This window comes from Pimephales promelas, chromosome 9 (assembly GCF_988280905.1).
Source record: "Pimephales promelas chromosome 9, fPimPro1.hap1.1, whole genome shotgun sequence".
In the NCBI taxonomy this organism is placed as follows: Eukaryota; Metazoa; Chordata; class Actinopteri; order Cypriniformes; family Leuciscidae; genus Pimephales; species Pimephales promelas.
The window spans coordinates 16,342,543-16,364,660 of NC_142777.1; the positions used below are offsets into that span (position 1 = coordinate 16,342,543).

General features: G+C 38.1%; 2 protein-coding genes across 2 annotated transcripts in view; both read right to left on the minus strand.

The window, feature by feature from the left end:
- Positions 1-1,677: 1,677 nt before the first annotated feature.
- fgf1a (fibroblast growth factor 1a) lies at positions 1,678-14,335 on the minus strand. Its single transcript, XM_039648516.2, has 3 exons — positions 13,996-14,335; positions 2,383-2,486; positions 1,678-2,300 (listed from the first exon to the last, which is right to left on the minus strand). The coding sequence occupies exons 1-3, from the start codon at positions 14,138-14,140 to the stop codon at positions 2,103-2,105; spliced, it is 447 nt and encodes a 148-aa protein (XP_039504450.2). The 5' UTR covers positions 14,141-14,335; the 3' UTR covers positions 1,678-2,102.
- A 1,651-nt stretch (positions 14,336-15,986) lies between these two features.
- Positions 15,987-22,118, minus strand: part of nr3c1 (nuclear receptor subfamily 3, group C, member 1 (glucocorticoid receptor)) — a 29,697-nt gene continuing 23,565 nt past the window's right edge. Inside the window, exons 4-9 of the mRNA XM_039648514.2 lie at positions 21,329-21,445; positions 20,896-21,180; positions 20,671-20,815; positions 20,418-20,548; positions 20,122-20,279; positions 15,987-17,918 (exon numbers count right to left, since the gene is read on the minus strand). Of these exons, the coding sequence (XP_039504448.2) occupies positions 17,766-17,918; positions 20,122-20,279; positions 20,418-20,548; positions 20,671-20,815; positions 20,896-21,180; positions 21,329-21,445 (989 nt within the window). The 3' untranslated portion in view covers positions 15,987-17,765. The remainder of the gene's footprint in view (positions 17,919-20,121; positions 20,280-20,417; positions 20,549-20,670; positions 20,816-20,895; positions 21,181-21,328; positions 21,446-22,118) is intronic.

A 22,118-nucleotide genomic window follows, 5' to 3' on the forward strand; every position in this document is an offset into this window, starting at 1 on the left:
TGAATTTTCAGCATCGTTATTCCAGTCACATGATCCTTTCAAGTCACATGGTCAGTCACATGATCCTTTCAAGTTCAAAAGAACATTTATTTGAAATGGGTATCTTTTGTAAATGTTATGGGCTATATGCACGCATAAGTTCCGCATTTGACGTAAGGATGCTCGTCCATTTCCGGTTGTGTAGATTAAAGCGGAGGAAAACCGGAGAAAACGGGATTATGGCAGAGTCTTCAATATTTACTGTCCTCCCGTCTTTGAAACGAAACGTACGTTTAGATCTAATTTTATATATAGTTATGTTTATTTAATATAATTTTAAAAAGAAGCATAAACACAGGGGTGAGGCGAAGACGGGAGGACAGTAAATTTTGAGGCCTCTGCCATAATCCCGTTTTCCTCGGTTCTCCTCCATTTAAATCTCCACAACCGGAAATGGACGAGCATCCTTGCGTCAAATGCGGAACTTATGCGTGCATATAGCCCATAGAATTATAAATAGAAGTTTTAATTCTAATTGCCTTTTGAACATTATTATTTCTCACATACTGTTTAAACACTTTCACTGCCACAGTGTCATCATTTTTACATCCTCAGATGAAGATGAATTGCAGACTTTTACATATAAATGTATTATATTTTATATATAAATCTAATAAATTAATTAAATCTATTTCGTGTGTTAGTTAAGATTTAGGTGTCACTGTAAAAAAATATCAATAAGTTATGACATTGTTTGTACATTGCTTTAACTCATCAAAATAAGTTCAGCAACTTTTTATTATTCATACAAGATTCGACTCTCTTTTTTTAAAGTCAGTTTATTGCAATTTAAGTTGCACAATTAAGCACAATTAACTTGGATGTTTAAGGCAGCAACTTTTTACAGTATTGTCGTATTTAATTGTAGTAATGTTCACCATTCATTGTTAACAGTTACAATAACTACATAAAAAATACAGTGGGGCCAAAAAGTATTTAGTCAGCCACTGATTGTGAAAGATCTCCTACTTAGAATAATGAGAGAGGTCTGTAATTTTCATCATAAGTACACATCAACTATGAGGGGGGAAAAAAACACATTGTAGGATTTTTAAAGAATTTATTTGTAAATTATGGTGGAAAATAACTATTTGGTCACCCACAAACCAGCAAGATTTCTGGCTCTCACAGACCTGTAACTTCTTCTTTAAGAAGCTCTTCTGTCCTCCACTCGTTGCCTATATTATTGGCACCTGTTTGAACCTGTTATCTGTATAAAAGACACCTGTCCACAGTCTCAAACAGTCACACCCCAAACTCAACCATGGCCAAGACTAAAGAGCTGTCGAAGGACACCAGGAAGAAAATTGTAGACCTGCACCAGACTGAGAAGAGTGAATCTACAATAGGCAAGCAGCTTGGTGTGAAAAAATCAACTGTGGGAGCAATTGTGAAAAAATGGAAGACATGCAAGACCACTGATAATCGATCTGGAGCTCCACGCAAGATCTCATCCCGTGGGGTCAAAATGATCATGAGAACGGTGAGCCAAAATCCCAAAACTATACTGAGGGACCTGATGAATGACCTGCAGAGAGCTGGGAACAAAGTAACAAAGGCTACCATCAGTAACACACTACACCGAGAGGAACTCAAATCCTGCAGTGCCAGGCGTGTCCCCCTGCTTAAAGGGACATACTCTCATACTTGAAGTGTACCTACGATGAAAATTACAGACCTCTCTCATCATTCTAAGTAGGAGAACTTGCACAATCAGTGGCTGACTAAATACTTTTTGAGCGGACAACATGACATTCTACTCAGAGCTGTTCACATCATCGGACTAAGAATTATGCGTTTCAGCCTTTTACAGTCTGGTTTCAACACTATCAACAGCTAATTAAATCTGCAGCGGTCACGGTACAGGAAACTCATTTTACAAGCTGTAATTACAAAGAAGCGAACACTTTGTACAAATGGAAATCTCATAATTACGGTAATTTCAAAATGGCGTGAACGCACCTTTTCTGCCATAGCGAGTTAGAAGTGGTTTGTAGAGTAAGCCTGTGACTTGACAGTGGATTATGGTTATGCTATGTGATTACATTATCAGGTTTCAGGCCTCAGTCCTTTGCCTGGGCCACCTGTCGTGGGAGAAAGAAAATAGCTTTCTGCCCAATGTGTGTCCTTGGGCCGCGTTTCATTTTTCCATTCTTTTTTATTCCGACATACCAGTTTTCACCATGTTTTTGAGACTGATATGTGTTGTAGTGGTTTTCCTCCATCCTCTCCACGAAAAAACTTTCATCCGTTACTAGCAACTGCAGAGACAGAAAAGCACATATAATAGTTGTGCAAATGCTGATGCATCTCTTTGTATCCGAAAGGTTTCTTTATACTTACTGAAGCATACAGCTTGCCATCTTCATTCATAGAGAGGTAAAGTCCTGCCTCTGTTCCTTCAATGACCACCACTCCTGGACTTGTTGCTTTTATGCGCAGTATACCTTTAAAAGCACACACACAGAGACATGTGGGTCTGGGAGGATTATTGAAAGCGATACAGAACAATAACAGATTCCAGAACAGTGTCCCACATACTGTACCAGCATCCCATGATACAAGGAACAGAAAATCAAGGACAAATGTTTTCAAGGATTAAGTCAGATGATTAACAAGACTAGAACCATGTTTTATAGCAATGTCCATTTTTTATTTCAGATTACAGGTTTATGTACATGGATTATGTCTTTTTAACATGAACCACTGAAATGTGGCATTATTTATAGTATACAGTGCACATATCCCTATGGTGCCTCTCACACTCCCATATTTTTATTCAATAACATTTTTTATTTCATATTTTGTGTTATGATGCCAGACCATGTATCATTGGGAATGAAACGTGGTCTGGAAACCACATGTAAATTTTCTCGTATTTGAGGCGCGGTTTACGAATGCCCAGAGCCGTATTATTGGGTGCTACGAATGTCTATCAAATGCGCCTGTACGTCTATCAAATGCGCCTGTGCTCCCTCCCCGTTCTGTGATTGGTTGCCTATTTTAAGGGGAAAATTTGGTTTATGGTATCCAGACTGACTAGCAGCGTGAATAAAATCGCGGTGCGGCAAGGCAAAATGGGGAAACCCAGGCTAGTGTTATGAGGGAATATAAATTTATAAGTGATATAGTGTAGTAAAATTAATTTTCTGTCAAAAACATGGAAATAATTTGTTTGTTTTTTTTCATACTGTTTACTATATTTATTTGCTTGGTCAGTGTCATTGTGAGTTTAGTTTATTTTGGTGATTTGTTGTAAGAACTAAGGGTTGGTCACCCAAAAATGACATTTCTGTTATTAATTACTTACCCTCATGTCGACACAAACCCATAAAACAAGATTAAGATATCTTCAGAACACAGCTTAAGATATTTTTCGATGAAATCCAAGCTTTCTGTCCCAGACAGCAATTTAATTACCACTTTCAAGGCCCTAAAAGGTAGTAAAGACATTGATTCTAAATTCCAGTTGACTACAGTTGTGAAGCAACAAAAATACTTTTTGTGCGACAATAACTACTTTATTCAACAATTTCTTACACACAGTGCAGTGCTTCCAGATCCAACGCAGAACGCTGGTTCATTATTGGTTGACACATGTAATGCGGTCAAGACCTCCTTGGAACTACTTTAGTGTAGAAGCCATACACTGGGTTTGTTCGGGCTTTTATTATGTTTTCTCTTTTCTTTGCACTGTTGTGTACATGCACGCGCATGATGACGTCATCGTTTACTGTGGGTGTGACCGGGGGTGTGGTGTCTGTATTAATGTGTGAGTGTGCTCACCTGTGGGCAAGCTTGAGTTTGGATTATGGCTGCAGGGTGAGCATGGGGAGAAACTTTCTGTTGACCGTTACCATCATTGTCATCATCACTAACATCTTTCACTGATGTCTCTGAGGTAGCCTACCTTTGCACTGCTTACAACATGCATCACTCAAAGTAAGTGATTTGTTTTCTATGAAATAGCATGTGAAATCCTCATGTTTCAGCCTGCTGCGGCGTTTTAGTTGTTTTGGTTAGGTTAGGTTTTTGTTTTAGTGATATCGCCGCAATATTGTGTCAACAGAAAGTTGTTGTTGCGCTGATTCAAACGTATTGTCTTTGTCGGGACAACACTGGATGTTTGCGATCGCTTTCAATGTTGTAATGTTGACGAGCCAGCGCGGTGAGACTCGCGTAAGCCCATCCATTCATAAATTGGCTGTAGTACTAGGCCTATGCTTATTTTGTCATCGCAGTCGTCTTTGTCACAAAGTATAAACATCGAACATTGTGAATTGTCTGTTAAGAAACATTTGTATTCCCTGTTAGGCTTAGCGGTAGGCTTTCATATAAGGTAATTTTACTGTTTGTTTGTTTTAGGACTTTTTGCAGTATTTTTGATTTTTTTTTGTGATTTTTTTTAATTTATTTATTTATTTTTTTATTATTACTTTGTAAACGAAAATGGAGTCGACTGGTACAAGGTCTACTGAGAAAAGACGATTAAAACTTACACCTAAGGCTTTTGAATATAAATTGGAGCAGCTCCAAGAAGAACGCAATATAATAAAACATATAGCTGCGACCGCGAGCAGCGATTACGGGCCCAAGCCGGTGGCATTGCAACCCCTGTTCCTTTAGTTACCTAAAGGCACCTAGGTGGCCATGCCACTGGCTTTGGCCCTTCAACTCTGCTCACACAGCTATATATATATATATATATATATATATATATATATATATATAAAGCCGGTGGCACCGCCACCCTGGTGCCTTTAGGGTTATTGTGCACTACATGCAAAACGTAACCTTTGACTGATGCAAGCTCTACAGCACAGTTTAGAATATAGTAAGAAAGAAAAGTAAGCTGTTACACTGACATGGTTTGGGAAAACCATCTTTTGGACATTCATCATGTCGCATTGGTTTTAGTTTCTTGTCCTCGAACAGAGCCCTAATATGTTTATATTTCAGTTACACATTCTATATTGATTAAAAAAGAAACATCAAATGTGTTTTTATTTTATACAGAAATAAATAATTTATAATTCAGCTGAGAATAAAGTTAATGTTTGTGCAAATTTTAAGAATTACATGATCTGAAACACATTAATTTTAAATTCATTCAGGTTCAATTACCAAAAATACAATCTTAATTTAAAGCAAATCATAAATCTAAAATATATGGGTTATATGCATATTTTGTTAAAAAAGAGAAAAAGATGTATATCCAAAAAGACAAGCCCTTAAACAAGGGTGCAATTCTTATCACTGCAACAAACATAGTCACAGACGCATAAGTCAAGTCACTTAACTTTTAGATGCAATATTGACTTTTTTTTGTTTCAGCAGAGAAAATAATTAAACAAAGATCACAGCGAACCATCGCGCATCTCAAAGCAATGTGTTTTCTCATTACTGAATGATTCAGCATTTTGAACTAATGATTCTATGACTCGTTCGTCTGGCGATACCTTATGGTGATTTAGGGTTATGTTTAAAAGTATCGTTCTTTACAACGATTTTTAATTGACTCATATTAAAACAAATCTCATAAAATTATTTAATGCATTGTTATTTTTCAGTGTAAACAACTTAAATTGATCAGCCTTATACGGTAACAGCCCTATAGTGTCTTATAAATTCTAAATTATTGAATTTATTGATCAAATTTACTAATTAAAAATGAAGCATACATTTATTAAGACAAGGTTAAGGATGCCCTGCAGATATTAAAATATGCATATTTAAACATACTGATACCATTTATCAAATAATCTGTTTATTTTTAGGTTACACATTCTACATTGATTAAAAAATAAAAATCAAATGTGTTTTTTATTGGTAGTATTATTTTATACAGAAATACATTATAATTATATATACAAAATATAACCGTGGACATGATTGAACAGTGTTATAATAACACTCAACATTGTGTTTTTGTAAAATAAATTCAAATAGTACGAACCCCGAAATGGCGTTAAAACTCACGGCTGCACTAGCATTCATAACTGTGCGTGCCACCAGCGAGGAACCAGCAGAACAGAGTGATCTGTTTAGTTCAATCCTACTTAATAGGAATTTATTTAAAATGTCATCCGTATTTTGACTTTCGGTTTTAAGTAAGCGATTTAAAAGCTCCCAGTCCCAGCGGAGTCACACGTTGATTAACCGGTGGGAATATACAATAGACCTACCTGATATTGAACACAAGAGGGCAGTATAGCACTACGTATGACTCAGATTTTTTTTTTTCTTCTGTATTTTACAACCATTCTGGATGTTTTTGAACGTAAACATAATTCTTAAATTGAGAAAAAAGGGAAAATTTGGTTTAGTTATGATATTTGTATAATTTCATTAAGAAACAAATGTTGTATAATTAAATTTTTAGAAGATATGAGGCTTTTAGTGTTTACTTTTTTGACATTTTACTTTAATCCTTTGCCATAGTTGCACATTTCTACTGGCTAATAAATGTGATGTATCTGTCGACTTTCATGCGATTTCAAGTATGTTGAGAGTCCTAAAAGCACCAAAAAAGAATGTTAAAGTCTGATGTGTTGCCATGGCAACAGTGTCTAAGATATCAAGAATCCATTCACAGGTCTTCATCTGTCGTGGTGTGTCTACATAATAGTAATGAAGTTTGAAACAAATCGGGTAAAATAAGTGGATGATTTCAAAGCATTTTGAAAGTGACACACTTCCTGCTGCCAGTTGGTGGCATTATAACTTTGTCTCACAATAGTCACATACATGTGATCGGCCTCTTGCAATGAACACATTGCGGAATTTTCGTCAAGATCATTTAATGTATAAAGAAGTTATAACAGACTTCCTGTTTCAGGTTTCTCACCATAATTTAGTTTCCTCGTCACTGCCAAACCGTTTGAGATATCAAAAATCCCCTGGCAATTTTTCATCCTCAGTGTCTTGACTTCATGCTGACCGAGTTTCTTGGAATTTGAATCAATACTCTAGGTACTCTACTTTAAATTCCATTGCATGTGTTTTCCAAACAACCCTGAATAGCCGACTTCCTGTTGGCCTGGTGTAAAACTTAACTGAGGGAAAGTTGTTCGGCCTGATGAGATCTATATGTGTATTGAGTTTCATATTAATTCATGCAAGTGTGTTTGATCTATGGGCCAAGGTTTGGGGACCCCATTCAAGGGGGTGCTGTTAAGCCCCCCTGCCACGCCCGGGTACCAGCTTCAGCCCGGCCTTGATGGCTGTGGGATCTGACCTGTGTGCAAAGTTTCAAGAGTTTATAAGCGCGTTAAGGGCCCCAAAAGCCGCTAAGAGTCTCAAAATCATCAAAAAAGAATATTAACCCTTTATGACCTGCCATAGAACAGTTCCACCAGAGTATATCTTTCTATTTTTACATGCTGTGCTGTCATTCTTTTGAGCATTTTCACATGCCATACATCAAAATAATCCTTACTTTCTCTACTTGAAGGCTATGTTTGTAATAAATCAATAGTACCTAGATAAATATCTCAAAAATGCAATAAACAAAAAGAAAAACATTTTTTTTGAAAAAAAATCTCCATATTTTATTCAATACAAAAAAATGATAAATGTAAACCTCAAACTTGTCAATGAGAAAAATGTGCATAAAACAGTTTAAAACTATACAGAATTGATTTGAACTGTTTACATCAATTAGTTTTTAAGATACACTCATTTAAAAAAGGGGAGTAAAATGCCATATGTAAAATATTCAATTACATTTGTGGTCAAACAGATAACATTTTGCTTTTGAACATTGATTGAACATTGAATTGGTTAGAATATAAATTAAATAGACCCTGTCAGAACAATTAATAGTAAAATAAATATAAAATAAATAAATAAAGGCGATGAGCAGAAGGAATTCGGTGCGTCCGTGTACTTTCATTTTGACATAACGTTGCGCGCATGCGCACACGTGTGTGTGTGGGGGGGGGTGCGTGTGTGTGTGTGTGTGAATGTGCTTGTATTTGCGAGTGTATAAACGAGAAAGAAATGATAGAATGAAGCAATGGTAAAAAGACAATAATGATAAGAAGGAACATATAGCAGATGGGAGTCAAGTGCGAGTCAAACCTATTATATATTCAGTCAAACGCATGGCCAAAAGACGCTGCTTCTGACGTCACTACATGCGACACAAGCTGGGGTCAAAGTGCATAGGAAGTGATGTCGTGATCAGTCCATGGATCCGTCATCGGAAGACGCAACTACCAATTGCGGATCTATAGCACATGTGTGCAAAGACGTGCAATGCATTTTTGTGTGTTTTTTTGGAAACGCGCATTATTACAGACTCATTAGAGGGTGGAAACCGCGCAACATGAGCATGTTGAGGCTTGATCTGCTATGTGCACCGAACGTGATACCTCAATGCGCCATCGGAAGGCGTTACTATCAATCGCAGATCTACAGATCATGTGTGCAAGACGTGCAATGCATTTTTGTGATTTTTTTTGAGAAACGCATTTTGCGCATTTTTGTACAGACTCATTAGAGGGTGAAAACAACGCAACATGCGCATGTTGGAGGCTTGATCTGACAATTTTACATCTCTGGTTTTGTATGCAAAAAGAATGATTGAGCTAGCCACTTGGTTTCAGTTTCTATAGGCTGTTAAACAGACACACGCAAACCGGAGCGCCGACGCTCCCGTCGGTCTTAAAGGGTTAAAGTTCAATGCGTTGCTATGGCAACATTATCTGAGATATTAAATAATGCTTTCACAGGTCTTCATCTGGCGTGTTCCATTATACAGATGAAGTTTGAAGCAAATCGGGTAAAAGTAAGAGGGTGATTTCAAAGCATTTAGAAAATGACACACTCCCTGCTGCCAGTTGGTGGCGCTATAACTTTGACTCACAATAGTCACATCCATGTGATCGTCCTCTCACAACAAATACACGGCTTAAGTTTCATCAAGATCAGTTAATGTATAAAGAAGTTATAACACGCTTCCTGTTTCACGTTTTTCGCCATAATTCTGTTTCCTTGCCACAGCCAAACCGTTTGAGATATCAAAAATCACCACACAAGCTTTCATCCTCAATGTCTTAACTTCGCGCTGACTGAGTTTCGTCGAATTTGGATCAGTGCTCTAGGAGGAGTAATTTGAATTCCATTGCATGCGTTTTACAAACAACCGTAAATAGCCAACTTCCTGTTGGGCTTGGGAAAAAGTAAGAGTGTGAAGTATATGAAACGATGAGATCTACATGTGTACCGAGTTTCATATTATTACATGCAAGCATGTTTGATTTATGGACCAAGTTTTTGAACCCCATTTGATGGCCGCGGGTTCTGAAGTGTGTGCAAAGTTTCAAGAGTTTTCAAGCATGTTAAGGGCCCTAAAAGTGCCTGAATAGTCATAAGAAAAATAATAATAATAATAGAAAAAATAACCCTAACGAAAACAATGGGGCCTTCGCCTTTTCAAAGCTTGGGCCCTAATTAAAGATGGAATAAGAGAAATTAAAGACCTAATGCAAAGTGTTGGAAATGCTGAAATACGGTCTTGTCTTGAAAGTTTGTCGAGTTTGTTCACAGAAGCAAGTCATCTTCATGGTGTGGTGGTTTCTATGCTCCCACCTGAGGAACAAGAAAAACAATATACTTGGTTTTGCAGTGTTGAAGACCATAAAACTGCTTTTGTGGAGGAGACAAATAAATGGCTGCTGGAGGCACCAGAGGCACCAGCAGAGGGGGTTGTTGCACCATGTTTAGGATCTGCTTTTTTTGACGATGAGGCATGTATAGGTAACGCTGTGGAAAATGTAGATGAGTGATAGTCTGTCTAATGTGTCGTTGAGATCAAAGAAATACAATCTATGCACGAACCCTGCTGACGTATGTCAGAAAGAATATACAAGAGACATCTGCGAGTGGACACCCTAGTTCAAAGGTTAGAGACAAGAGTTTCGCTACCACTGTAGCACCTGCTGAGAATAAGGGGGAGCCTGGGTTTAAAAGGGAGAAGAACTCACTAGTGAAAGTTTGTTCGTTTTGTGGGGCTAGGCACTCGTTAGATGCTTGTTTTAAGTTTGGATAAAAGTTTCCTGAGAGAATTTCCTTTTTGAAGGAGAATCGTATGTGTTTTGGATGTCTGTGAGTTGGACACATGAGTAAAGACTGCCGAAAACGTATGACATGTAAAGTATGCAATAATAGGCATCCCATGTTGTTGCATATCCACCCCACAGCAAAACCAACAAGGATGCTCTGCAGGATAAACAACCTGGTCTGTCAGTGAGGATAAGCGCTTCACTGAGTTGGTATCAGAGTCTACTAAGCTCATTGATGGTCATTATAGTATTGGTTTGCAAGTGAAGCTGGTGTTTGAATAAGGATCCATAAAAGACGTTTGAATAAGGATCCATCTTTTCACTCCGATTACATCGCATTCATGTCCAAGATGTTGGTGAACGGGTATGCAGAGAGAGTTCCAACCGAGCAGTCGACCCGTTGTGATGGAAGAGTATGGTATATACCTCATCATGGGGTGTATCATTCTAAGAAGAAAAAATTGTGGGTAGTCTTTGATTGTGGAGTGACGTTTTAGGGGACATCGTTGAACTCACAGCTTCATCAGGGACCAGATTTCACAAACTTGTTAGTGGGAGTGCTTACACGATTCCGTAAAGAACCTGTAGTGCTCATGGGAGATATTGAGGCCATGTATCATCAGGTCCGAGTACCGGCTGAAGACTCTGATCTGTTAAGGTTCCTGTGGTGGCCTGATGGAGATTGCAGTCAAGAGCTAGTTTTTTGGTGCTACTTCATCTCCTAGCTGTGCCTGTTTCGCCTTGAGAAAGTGTGCTGAAGACAATCAAAGGTGCTTTAGTTCTAATGTAGTTAACACAATCTTGCATCATTTCTACATTGATGATTGTTTGGTGTCGACTGGCTCTGAAGAGGAAGCAGTTCTTGTACATCGAGAGCTTAGTGCCTTGTGTGCGGAAGGTGGGTTTAAGCTCTGTTCTCGCGACTATTTCTCAGGATGAGCGCGCTAAGGTGGTAAAAGATTTGGATTTGAATAGTGACGCTCTGCCCGTAGAGTATGTCTTGGGTGTGCAGTGGTGTGACTCATTCAAGTTTAAAATCACACTCAAAACTCATCCACTCACAAGAAGAGGAATCTTGTCTGTGACGAGTTCGATCTATGACCCTCTTGGTTTCTTGGCACCTGTTGTTTTGTCCACCAAGAAAATCCTCCAAGACCTCTGTAGGAGAAGTTTGGGATGGGACGAACCTTTGCCCTCTTTAGTGACTAAAGAATGGACGGCTTGGTTACTGTGGGTGTGACCCAAGGGGGTAATCCATCAACCGGAAGTTGAAGCCTCGCGGGAGCTGACATCTTGTAGCAGAACTTCACTTGCGTTAGCATTCCCATTGACTCCAATTCATTTTGGCGTCATTTTGACCGCGAATAACTTTACATCTGAGGCGTTTGAAGACCCCCTTTGTCCTTTATTTCTAAAGAAACACGACAATGTATAAATAGCTCCATTACCTTGTAGCTTATGTTATGGCCCCGAAGAAGCAGTTTTAGTGAAAGTAGGCTAACGCATGCGTCATACCCACGCGACTCTGTCGCACAGTGAAGAGATTACCGTATAGACATGAGTAGAAGCTCGCGCGGAATCGGGGAAACGTGGAGGCAAAATTACAAAGTAATTAATCAGAATACCTAGCAAAATTGTCTCCTTCTCTTCGCTCATGGACAGCTCCTATTCACACTCTCCACCTCTGCATGTTTCGGAAGGGAATGATTCAGATTTCTCATGCCACAGCACTAGAAGACAGACGGGTCACTCACGTCTCATCTACGTAGTCCAGCTCTGTTTGAGTCTGCGCGTCAGGGACATAAGTGCTAAAAAATCGCCAAAAACGGGCTTCAATCGTCTCAATGGAGTTCCAATGAGATCGCTCTGTCCATTTCTTTTACTGTCTATGGTGTGACCGGGGGTGTGGTGTCTGTATTAATGTGTGAGTGTGCTCACCTGTGGGCAAGCTTGAGTTTGGATTATGGCTGCAGGGTGAGCATGGGGAGAAACTTTCTGTTGACCATTACCATCATTGTCATCATCATCACTAACATCTTTCACTGATGTCTCTGAGGTACCTTTGCACTGTGTTTACAACATGTATCACTCAAAGTAAGTGATTGGTTTTCTATATATGTGAAATAGCGTAATAAAGAGACTCAATACGTACAATGGTTCAGCGTGACGCGACTTCAGTGTAAATCCTCATGTTTCAGCCTGCTGCGGCGTTTTAGTTGTTTTGGTTAGGTTTGGTTGGTTTTTGTTTTAGTGATATACGCCGCAATATTTAGCATGCCATATGATCCTATATTTAAAGTTCATTATTTTGTTTATTGGTTGTAATATGTTCAAAACATATTATTTTTCACATAGCCTACTGTACATTATTGCATCTCCTCTATGGGCTCTTTGCACGGCATTATTTCTGGTGAAGGATGCTCAATAACTTCCGCCGATCGTAGAGTCCAATGCAATACTGAGAATTTTTATTGAATTTTATACTCCATGGTTATACTAAAAAAAATGTTAAAAAACAAAAACCGACAAAACAGACACCCCTCGTTGTGTTTATGCTTCTTTTTAAAATTATATTAAATAAACAAACTATATAAAATTACATCTAAATGTATGAAAGTTTCATTTCAAAGACTGGAGGACAGTAAATTTTGAAGACTCTGCCATAATCCCGTTTTCCTCCGCTTTAATCTCCCCAACCGGAAACTGACGAGCATCCTTGCGTCAAATGCGGAATTTATGCGTGCATATAGCCCATTCTCAGTCAGTCTGAAACACTGATTTGATTTCTAAAAAGCCCCTCCTTCTGAAAAGCTCAGAGTGCTCTGATTGGCCAGCTGACCCAGTGCGTTTATTGTGATTGGCCAAAAAAACACCAAGTGTGTCGGAAATGTAACTTCAGCTTTCAAGACTTCTAATGAAGCAAAATGCTTCATTAGACGTCTTGAAAGCTGAAGTTACAATAATAATGTTGTTGTTTTGTTGTATCAGTTGAGCAGAATGTTTTACTGTGGTAAGTATTATTTAGCCTGCGTTGTACCAAAGACTGTAGAATTACACTTAAAAGGGACTTTGGTTGTACTAACCAAAAGCTGTCGTCTGTAAAATGCGCGGTGCACAAGAAAACGTTTGGGTTACTGCTCAGGATTTACCATTTCTTAATTCCTGATGTCATCTGTATTTGCAAGGCCAAAGCAATCGGCGTTGCATTCATATGCAGCGTCTCCACGACAACATGATTATTATTGTTATTATTATTATTATTGTCTGATTATTGTTGCCATGACTACTGAGGTCAGGCACACCCGAATTAATCAATTTGTCCAATAATGGCTCACAGGAAACAAGGAGCTGGCTGAAGTTCAGGAAGTAGTGCAGCTGGGCATAAAGCCCATTCCCTGGCCTGAAGCCTGCCTGTGTCACACTGTGACGTAGACGTCTGAGCTGAGGAAATAATACTTCAATCTATCTGTTTAGGCAGGTCTGGATCTGTGTTAATTTTAGATAGAATGAATGTTTGGCAGACTATGAGCTTTGTAACTTTGCAGATGCAAAATCAGACATTACTAAAGAAAAAAGGAAACATTCAATGCATCATGGACCATTTAACCTATAAGTTAGTTCTGTTATTTTTAAAAAGTAGAAAAATATATATTTTTTCTGTATATAGCACAATAACAATATTATCTAAAAGTAGCGTGTTTTAATCTATATTGCCTACTTTTATTATTCTTTTCTGCACTTTATTTTCATCTTTCCGTTAGCGTATCCATCAGCACACTGCGTCTCTTATTTAGCACGCATAAAAGTGCAGTTTACTGAACTCATGCAGAGAAACACGTTATCACAAGTGTGTGAAAGCGTCATGGCACAGACATGCAGTATTACTCACTGTAGATGTCTTCCTCTCGAGCTCCAGCCACCGTCCCGTCCGCCAGGATCTGAAGGTGATATCCTCCATTCATACAGTACAGCCGCGCGAGCTTCTTATAGTCGGGCGGGTTGAATTTCACTGCAATATCGGCCTCGGTGGTCATGCCTACTATTCAGTGATCTATTCTGAGCTCAGCCCTGTTTGAAAACAGAAAACGACCGTGACTCCAACCTAGCGAGTTGCTTGCTTGCAGCTTTTCAGGGCAGCTGGCCCGCAACGAGCATGCGATGGTCGAAAATGCTGCCTAGAACAGCAGGTTTGAGACACGGTTAATAATGCTGAAGCTGCAGGGGACGAGGAACGGTTTGTATTCATTAACTGGGACTCAAGACTTGGCTGTTTGTTTGACATATCATTATGAAATTTTCATTATGAAAACAAAATCAAAACATACACAGAGTAATGAATATCAATACGTTAGGGTTACTCCATTTAACCTCCATTTTCTTTTTAAAATGGCTTACTGCATGCTGGTGACACTATAATTTTCTACCACTATAGGTGACATTTTATTTAACCGTTACACGTTACATGCATTTACTGAGTAATAGGAGTAAATTACGCATAATTAGCTGTGACTAAACCTGAACCAAACTCTATTAACCCAATAGTAAGGTCTCAAAGGGAATATTACTAATTCATTACTAGTAGGCTACATTGTGATTGAGATGGATTGGTTTGTTGTTAGGAGATGGTCTTTAATATGTGCAGCCTTTTTAAATTCAATTGTTATCAGCCCTTCTATTTTAGGCATTCGGGCTTTGCCATTGCAACTTTTATCCTTTCAACTGTCCAGACTTAAATATGAAAAATTGATTATTTAGAATAATAAAAAAAAAAAAAATAGGGATGTCGCATCACCATATGTCACCATGCAACATTATACATTGTGGATAGCAGTATTGGGGGAAGAGACTTTTAAAAATGATGTTACAATATTACATTACTCTCTAAAAAAGTAACTAAATGTGTTATTTATTTACTTTATGGAAAGTAATGCAGTATTTTACTTTTTCATTTCACATATATATATATATATATATATATATATATAACAACAACATATAAAAGTTATATTTTTGGCCCCACAAAAAAAATAAATAAATAAATAAAACATTTTCTGTTCTGTATTGCAGAAGAATAGGATTCAGGAGAAGAAAGTTCAGAAGTTCTCTTAATTCAGCAATAAAAACAAACAAAAATGTGATGTTTAGCTAAGGTAATATTTGCTGATTCATATGACTGGGTTATCAAAAGTCAGCACCAAAGTCCAATCAGAACATATATTTGTGTTATTTAACATTTAATTATTGCAGGTTTGCAATAATATTCAGTTTGCATTTCAGTTTTGATCCATTTCGATGAATTACTGAATCTGTTTTTGTGCACTGAAAGATTTTTAGTCTAGATTGTACAACAAAAACCTCTGTACTTATTCCCTGTTTCTCTCAACATGGGGACAGGAGAGCTTTCAGTCAATGAATGTGGAAAAAGAGTAACTTGCGTTACTTGTTTGAGAAAGTAACTCAGATATTTTGTTGTAAATGTAAAAGTAATGTGTTACTTTACTAGTTACTTGAAAAAGTAATCTGATTACATACCTTGCATTACTTGTGGATCGTTCGCCCAAAATTAAAGTTTAGAGAGCTTTAATTTCGCATCAGATGTTAAGGTCACATAGTTTCTATTTTTACTAATTATAAATAAATTTAAAATAAACTAAATTATTTAACTGTTTACCTACACGCGTTAGAAGTAATAATAAAAAAAAACCCAGACCATTTTAACATTTCATTTTGTTCAAAATATTGTCCGAGTATCATATTGTGAGATCAGTATCGAACAGAATTGTGACGAGTGTATTGTTACACAAAAAATGATAATACCCAATAAGAGGTAAGACATGAAGTTAAAGCCCACCCCAACATAACAGGCCACTCCGGATTCAATAGGGTCTAAGAGAACATTTTATTAGACATGTTGCAAAAGTTAATGTAAATACATCTGTTTATTTGTATCATATATATCTGTAGGAACAGAAGAGCAAAGTGAAAAGTGCTGCTCAGATATTGATTTAGAATTTTGAAAACAAGTGTTGATCGCTAAATCTGTACCACACATTGCAATGCTAAGTAGTTTGAAGCTGGAGATACCATCTGATTTTTATTCATCCATTAAGCTTCCACAGAAGAAATTAAAAAATATTCTTATCTTCTCTTTTCCCTCTCATGAATACATATACGTTTGACAGCTGTTAAGACAAGCACAGTTTTAGATTGTACAAATTGAAAGCAGTATATGTTTGGCACAGAAATAACAGATAGCAACAATACAGGTGAGTAGAAATTCCCAGAGTTAACCATGCTCCTGCGCCACAGTTTGACTGAATGAACCATCAGACAGACAAGGTTAGTTATGCGGATAATTAGTCTAGACCTGATTAAAAAAAAAAAAAAAAACATACGCCGCTGTACAGAATCTTTGCTGCAAATATAAATGAAATGGGCCTGAGTTGATGTTTGGTGTAGCTGAGCACGATTGTACTGTATCTGACAATTAAAAACATCTGTTTGTATGAATTCAGAAGGTTATATGTACTGTAATCTGCATCCTTTGTTTTGGTTGTATACAGTGGCATTACTATGTAAGCCACGGACAATGAGGGAACAATTACGACACGCACACGAAAACAAAACCGACAAAAATGTTTCACATTGCATAATTCCTATATGGACTAACAGGTGAAATTAATAATAAATGGCTTTCTTTGACATTATTAATACATCTTTCTGCAGAACAAACCTAAATCAGCCCCTTTAAAGCATTTACAGGGAGTGAAAGTGCTAAATTTGCATTTTTCGACTGACCAATCAGTGTAAAAATAATCATTAGATGCATCTCCATGTCTTATCAATAAGGATCACTTCTACTAATTACAAAGCTGCCAAAAAAAAAAAAAAAACAGCCATTATTAAAATTACAAGTGCAAGTGAGTATAAAAGTACAATCGACTATGAAGAAGTCCTAACACAGTGGGTGCCAGATGTCTGCTGCGGACGAGTCAAGAGAACGGCTAAAAAGGAAACAAGCTAAAAAAAAAAGGCACATATTTTCCCTTTTTTCTGTATATATGTAATTCTGTTAACGACATGACTTGTTTTTAAAACAGTGATGATATGTTGTTGTTATACAAAACGCATTTCATTTTTTTTCAAACCAAGCTGAAGCCATTATCTCTGTAGATATTATTTTAAATGATTATTTGAAACTGTCATCATCCGAAGTTATAAAGTATGATATCTGAAGATAATCTGACGTAAAAGAAACTACATAATCTGCGCATACTGGACTGTCAATGCTAGGGTGCTGCATCTGCTCCAAAAATAAAACATGTGAGGAATTCTACATAGTAAGTGATCTTAGACAACTGGGTTTCATCTACTGATAGTTGATGCTGGGAGTCAAACACCTGAGACGACATGTATGTGATGGCCTCACGGTTAGGTAATTTCAACAGTTCAGCCATTTGTTAGCTTTTATAGAACCTCTCTAATTACCCGTCTCTTCCACTGTATTCTGGTCAATCGTGGAGATCTGTGCTGGGTTGCATACTGTCCTGCCCCTAACCCTCTCTGCGCCTCCGTCTCGCTCTGCTCTGCCTCGGGGTGGAGTGGGAGTGGGGATGGGGTGGATGTTTAAGGCATTGTGTCCTGCTGCTGGGAGGAGATTCACTTCTGGTGAAAGAGCAGTGCCTTGACACTCCCGGCTTTGAATTTTGGTAACTGATTGCTGATGATCTCCGCAAGCATTTCGGGAAACTCCACGCTGAGGGATTTATTCACAAACGTGAAGAAACAGAAGTTCAGGAGTCCACCCACCATCTGAAGAGACACAGGGGTTAGAGATTCAAACTTTGTAAACAGCATTTGTAATGCACTCTGCTTGTATTTCCGAGTTATAGTATTGGTTGCTATCTCGGTTTCATCAAATGAAGAGTTATTTTAGAAGTGGAGGAAGCTGATGCATTTTGAAAGAAAAGACTACTCTAATTTAGAGGTAGACCGATTAATCGTTCGATTTTTGGCTTTTTTTTTTAAACCTAATCGGCATCGGCCAATATCCAAGTACTGTATATCAAATAGGGCAGGCGCATCTGTGGGCAGCCTAGTGTTGTCATTGAAAACGTGTTTGACGCACGCTGCCGCTAGAGTCATTTTCCAGCCGAGTGAGCAGCAGACCTAAATATGAACGCGTTCATAAACTATCGTTCATTGAACGCATTCAGGCACAACACTGACCGTTAGCTAGTAGTTGGATTAAACATGGTTAAAATGCTGGCCAAACAGTGTAAAGTGTGACTGTATTTCACTGTAGACTGAAAGGTCCAACAGCGGGATGCCGTTGTCTGAAGAACAACAGACGGACGGTGCGTTGTTGTGCATTTAAAGTTTTTGTAAAATATCCTTTTCCCATCTGGTGATTGTTTTTGTTGTTTAACAGCAATTTACTAGTGAAATACGATATTGTTAGAAGTTAAATAAAATAAAATAATTAGGTTATGTCCATTTGTCTTTGTCCATCAACAAACAAAACAAACCAAAAATACATGTTTCAGGACATTTTTTGAGAGGATAAAATGTTTTTGTTGAGAAAGTTTGTCTGTTAAGTAAATATCATTTCTTTTCTTTAATAGAGGTTAAAAACCAAGCAAATATCGGCCAAAATAAATCGGCAGCATTAATCGACCATCGGCCGACCCGGATTTCAAAAGATCGGTATCGGCATCGGCGTGAAAAAATACCGTATCGGTCGACCTCTTCTCTAATTCAGCAAGGATGCATTAAAAGTGTCAGTAGCGTTTTTTCACGAAAATATTAAGCAGAACAGCTGTTTTCAACATTGATAATAAAAGTAAATGTCTCTTGAGCAGCGAATCGGAATATTAGAATGATTTCTGAAGACTGGAGTAAATGATGCTGAAAATTCAGCGTTGCATCACAGGAAACGAATGACATTTTAAAATATATTCAAATAGATAATTATTTTAAGCTGTGACACGATATTCGCCGACGTTTAACGCCTCGTGACTAAACAAAGGGTGCCAATGTGAGTGTGCACACCGACACGAAAAACGGCACGCATAAAAGCGTAATTTTTTTTTTTTTTAAATCGGCCTCGGGTTGGTATTTTTTTTTGGTTTGTTTTTGTTTTGTTTTTTTTCTTTTGCTCACGTGTCTAGCGCCAGACACACCATTAAGTGCCATCTAATGTCAGGGAATGAATTATCGTCATGTTCACTCGGCTCATTGTCAGCGAAAATCGCTTGGGTGTGAACACACAAAACGCTGGCGAATAACGCGCCCGTTATTCGTCCCAGTGTGTACGGACCTTAATATGCGGTGCCGAATTAAAGGCACGTAAAAAAAATGGGGCCAATTCATGCTGTTGATCATCTAAAATGATCATCAATGCAAAGAAAAAAAGAAAAAAAGATAAACAATAGACATTTGCTCTGTTTCAAAACCTTGTGAGTTGCCTCAGTAGCTGCATCATAGACAAACTAGAGTTGAAGGCTGTTTCAAAAAGCAAGCATAAATATTACATGCTGCCTTATGACACCTCTTCTAAAGTAGCATAGCATATGTACTTTGCAGTGAAGTGAATCCTAAAAAGCATTACCAAAAATTCAGTGAAATAAATCCAATCCATGGCGTACAGCATTAAAGGATTACTGTATTTCATTCAATGCTGAAAGTATCAAGTAAAAATGATTTTACTATAATATATAGTATAAAGCTGTTAATTTAGTAATATTTAAACAATTTAATATAGTGTAGTCTATTGTGTGCCATGTTATTAGATTATTGTATCATTATCTTCGCAACATGCAATGGTTTACGGGGATAACTTGCTGAATTGAGTCTTTTGAGCAGTATTAGTGTGACACACAGTGGTCTATATTAGTTCGGATACTGCCTTAGAAGGCAGCCACCTATGTAGACTGTAAACAGCTAGGCAGCTCACTAGGGTTTGGAGCAGAGCCATACTTTTCTATATGCATTATTTAGGATAAAACTGCATTACATCGTGCATGGAGTCCAGTAGCTTAGTGAGCTGATAGAATCGCTGCCAGTTCTGGCTGGAGTTCTCCTCTCTCTTCACAATGGCCTTGCCCAGTTCTTTAATGTAAGACATTCGTAGCTCATCAAACACTGTCTGGCTCTTCAAACCATCCTTGGGTACTGAGAAACCACAGAAACATAAAAAAGGTACAATAATGTTGCTTTTTAAGCTCATTTGACACCAAGTGAATACATCTGGTCTCTCAGGGAACCTGAAACCATATATAATATGGCTCAATAACTTCTAACGTAGCTCACCTGTGCTCAGGAGCAGAAGGACTTTCATGCACAGGTACTCCTCATTGGACACTTGCAGTCTCACAAACTCATTGGAGATCTTCAGCATCTGTTCACACTGATCATTCATGTAGGGCAACTTCATCCTCTCTCTGTGGACAGAGACAAATAACTCTAAGTTTAACTGCCCATATAAGCACAAATAAAAGTAAAAGATGTTGCTATAAAACGGATAGTTTTATAGTTCATCCGCTTTGTTAAATGAGACACATACTCATTGATCACTAGGTCTGGTGCGAAACACAGCATGTTTCCATTACACTGCTGGTATGATCTCCAACCTAGTCCAAAAGACATGAGGAACAGCCAGGAGCTTTGCAGGAGGGTCATCTGATCGTCCAGGTGAAGGTTCCGGAAGCCTAAAAAGGGCAGAATAGAGGTTTTTAACATGTTCTGTGATCTTCAACGGGACTTTTATTGAAGACATCCTAAGTTGTACCTGGCAGAGCTTTGGCCCATTTAACCGCAGAGATGACTTGCCGGCCGCCCAGCCTGTTCAGAGTGGTCATGAGGCGGGTGGACGTGTCCGGTACGGTGCTGTCGTATCCGGCATAGATGGTTTCCGGCTCAATGGCCTTCAGTAGTGACAGCATGGTGGGCACCAGCTGAGGCATGGGTTTGGGTACCAGTGCCCGGGCCTCGGGCAGTGGGGAAAGATTGCGCTCTGGAATCGTCGGCTGCTGGATTACCTTGCCTGTTTGACGTCCCTTCTTGGTTTTACGGGCTGAGCAGTGAATGAGGAAAGTTTACAACAGTCAGTTCTCAAACTTTATGCATTTCCCTTAATTAAACGTAACATTTGTTCTAAATCTAGACTGACATTTGGGTACACACTGGTATAATTATGTAATAAGTGCAACATTTCGTGTTACCCTCAAGGTTCATGCCTGCCATGAGGCATTTGCGGAAACGACAGGCAGGGCAGTTCTTCCGGCGGATTTTGTCAATGATGCAATCGTTCCGTCCGGCGCACAGGTAATTGTGTTGCCCTATGAGAATCAAGTATAGTGTGGATTAGACAGGATGTCTCTCAAAAATCCCTCATCATGCACAGGAGCTGTCAAACACCCACTGCATGTATTTGCTGTTTTTTTTAATGAACAAATAAGAACAATGAAAATTTCTGCCACTAACATATATGCTAATTAACAGAAGTTCTTGTAAAATCCTTTTCAAATTATTTGTCTGCAGATTATCCAAATGCATTTCCTCTGTCAAGCAGAGACGCATTTCAACACCCACATAATAAAAGGCGATGAATGAGACGAGTATGAATCATTTGAGATAGACATGCAGTGAGAAGTCAGTTCATGCTGGAAGGACGTGGTCTCTAACTCTGCCTAATCGGGTAAAGACGGACCGAGACAAAAAATATCACATATTTTTGTTACCATCACTGATTTGTCTTGTATTGTAGTGTACATCTACTCTGTATTGTAGTGTACATCTTGTATTCTATTTAAAATAAAACTTGAGTGTACTTTCATAACGGTTTCTTAAAAGCTCATGTAAAAGACTTGATAATAATTTTCACTGTAGTGTATTCAATTTTACAGTTAAAGTTTTTAAATGTACTAAAATGCAACTTAATCATTACAAATGTAGAAGTACACATATATTTAAATGCATGACGTGTGAATTTCAAAATAAATGAGATTAAGG

What these genes read in the sequence shown, in the direction of transcription:
- fgf1a (XM_039648516.2), bottom strand. Translation starts at nt 14,140, where the DNA reads ATGACCACCGAGGCCGATATTGCAGTGAAATTCAACCCGCCCGACTAT. An exon ending in TCGAGAGGAAGACATCTACA is followed by an intron (nt 2,487 to 13,995) that starts GTGAGTAATACT and finishes GTGCTTTTAAAG; the next exon opens with GTATACTGCGCATAAAAGCA. An exon ending in ATGGCAAGCTGTATGCTTCA is followed by an intron (nt 2,301 to 2,382) that starts GTAAGTATAAAG and finishes CTGTCTCTGCAG; the next exon opens with TTGCTAGTAACGGATGAAAG.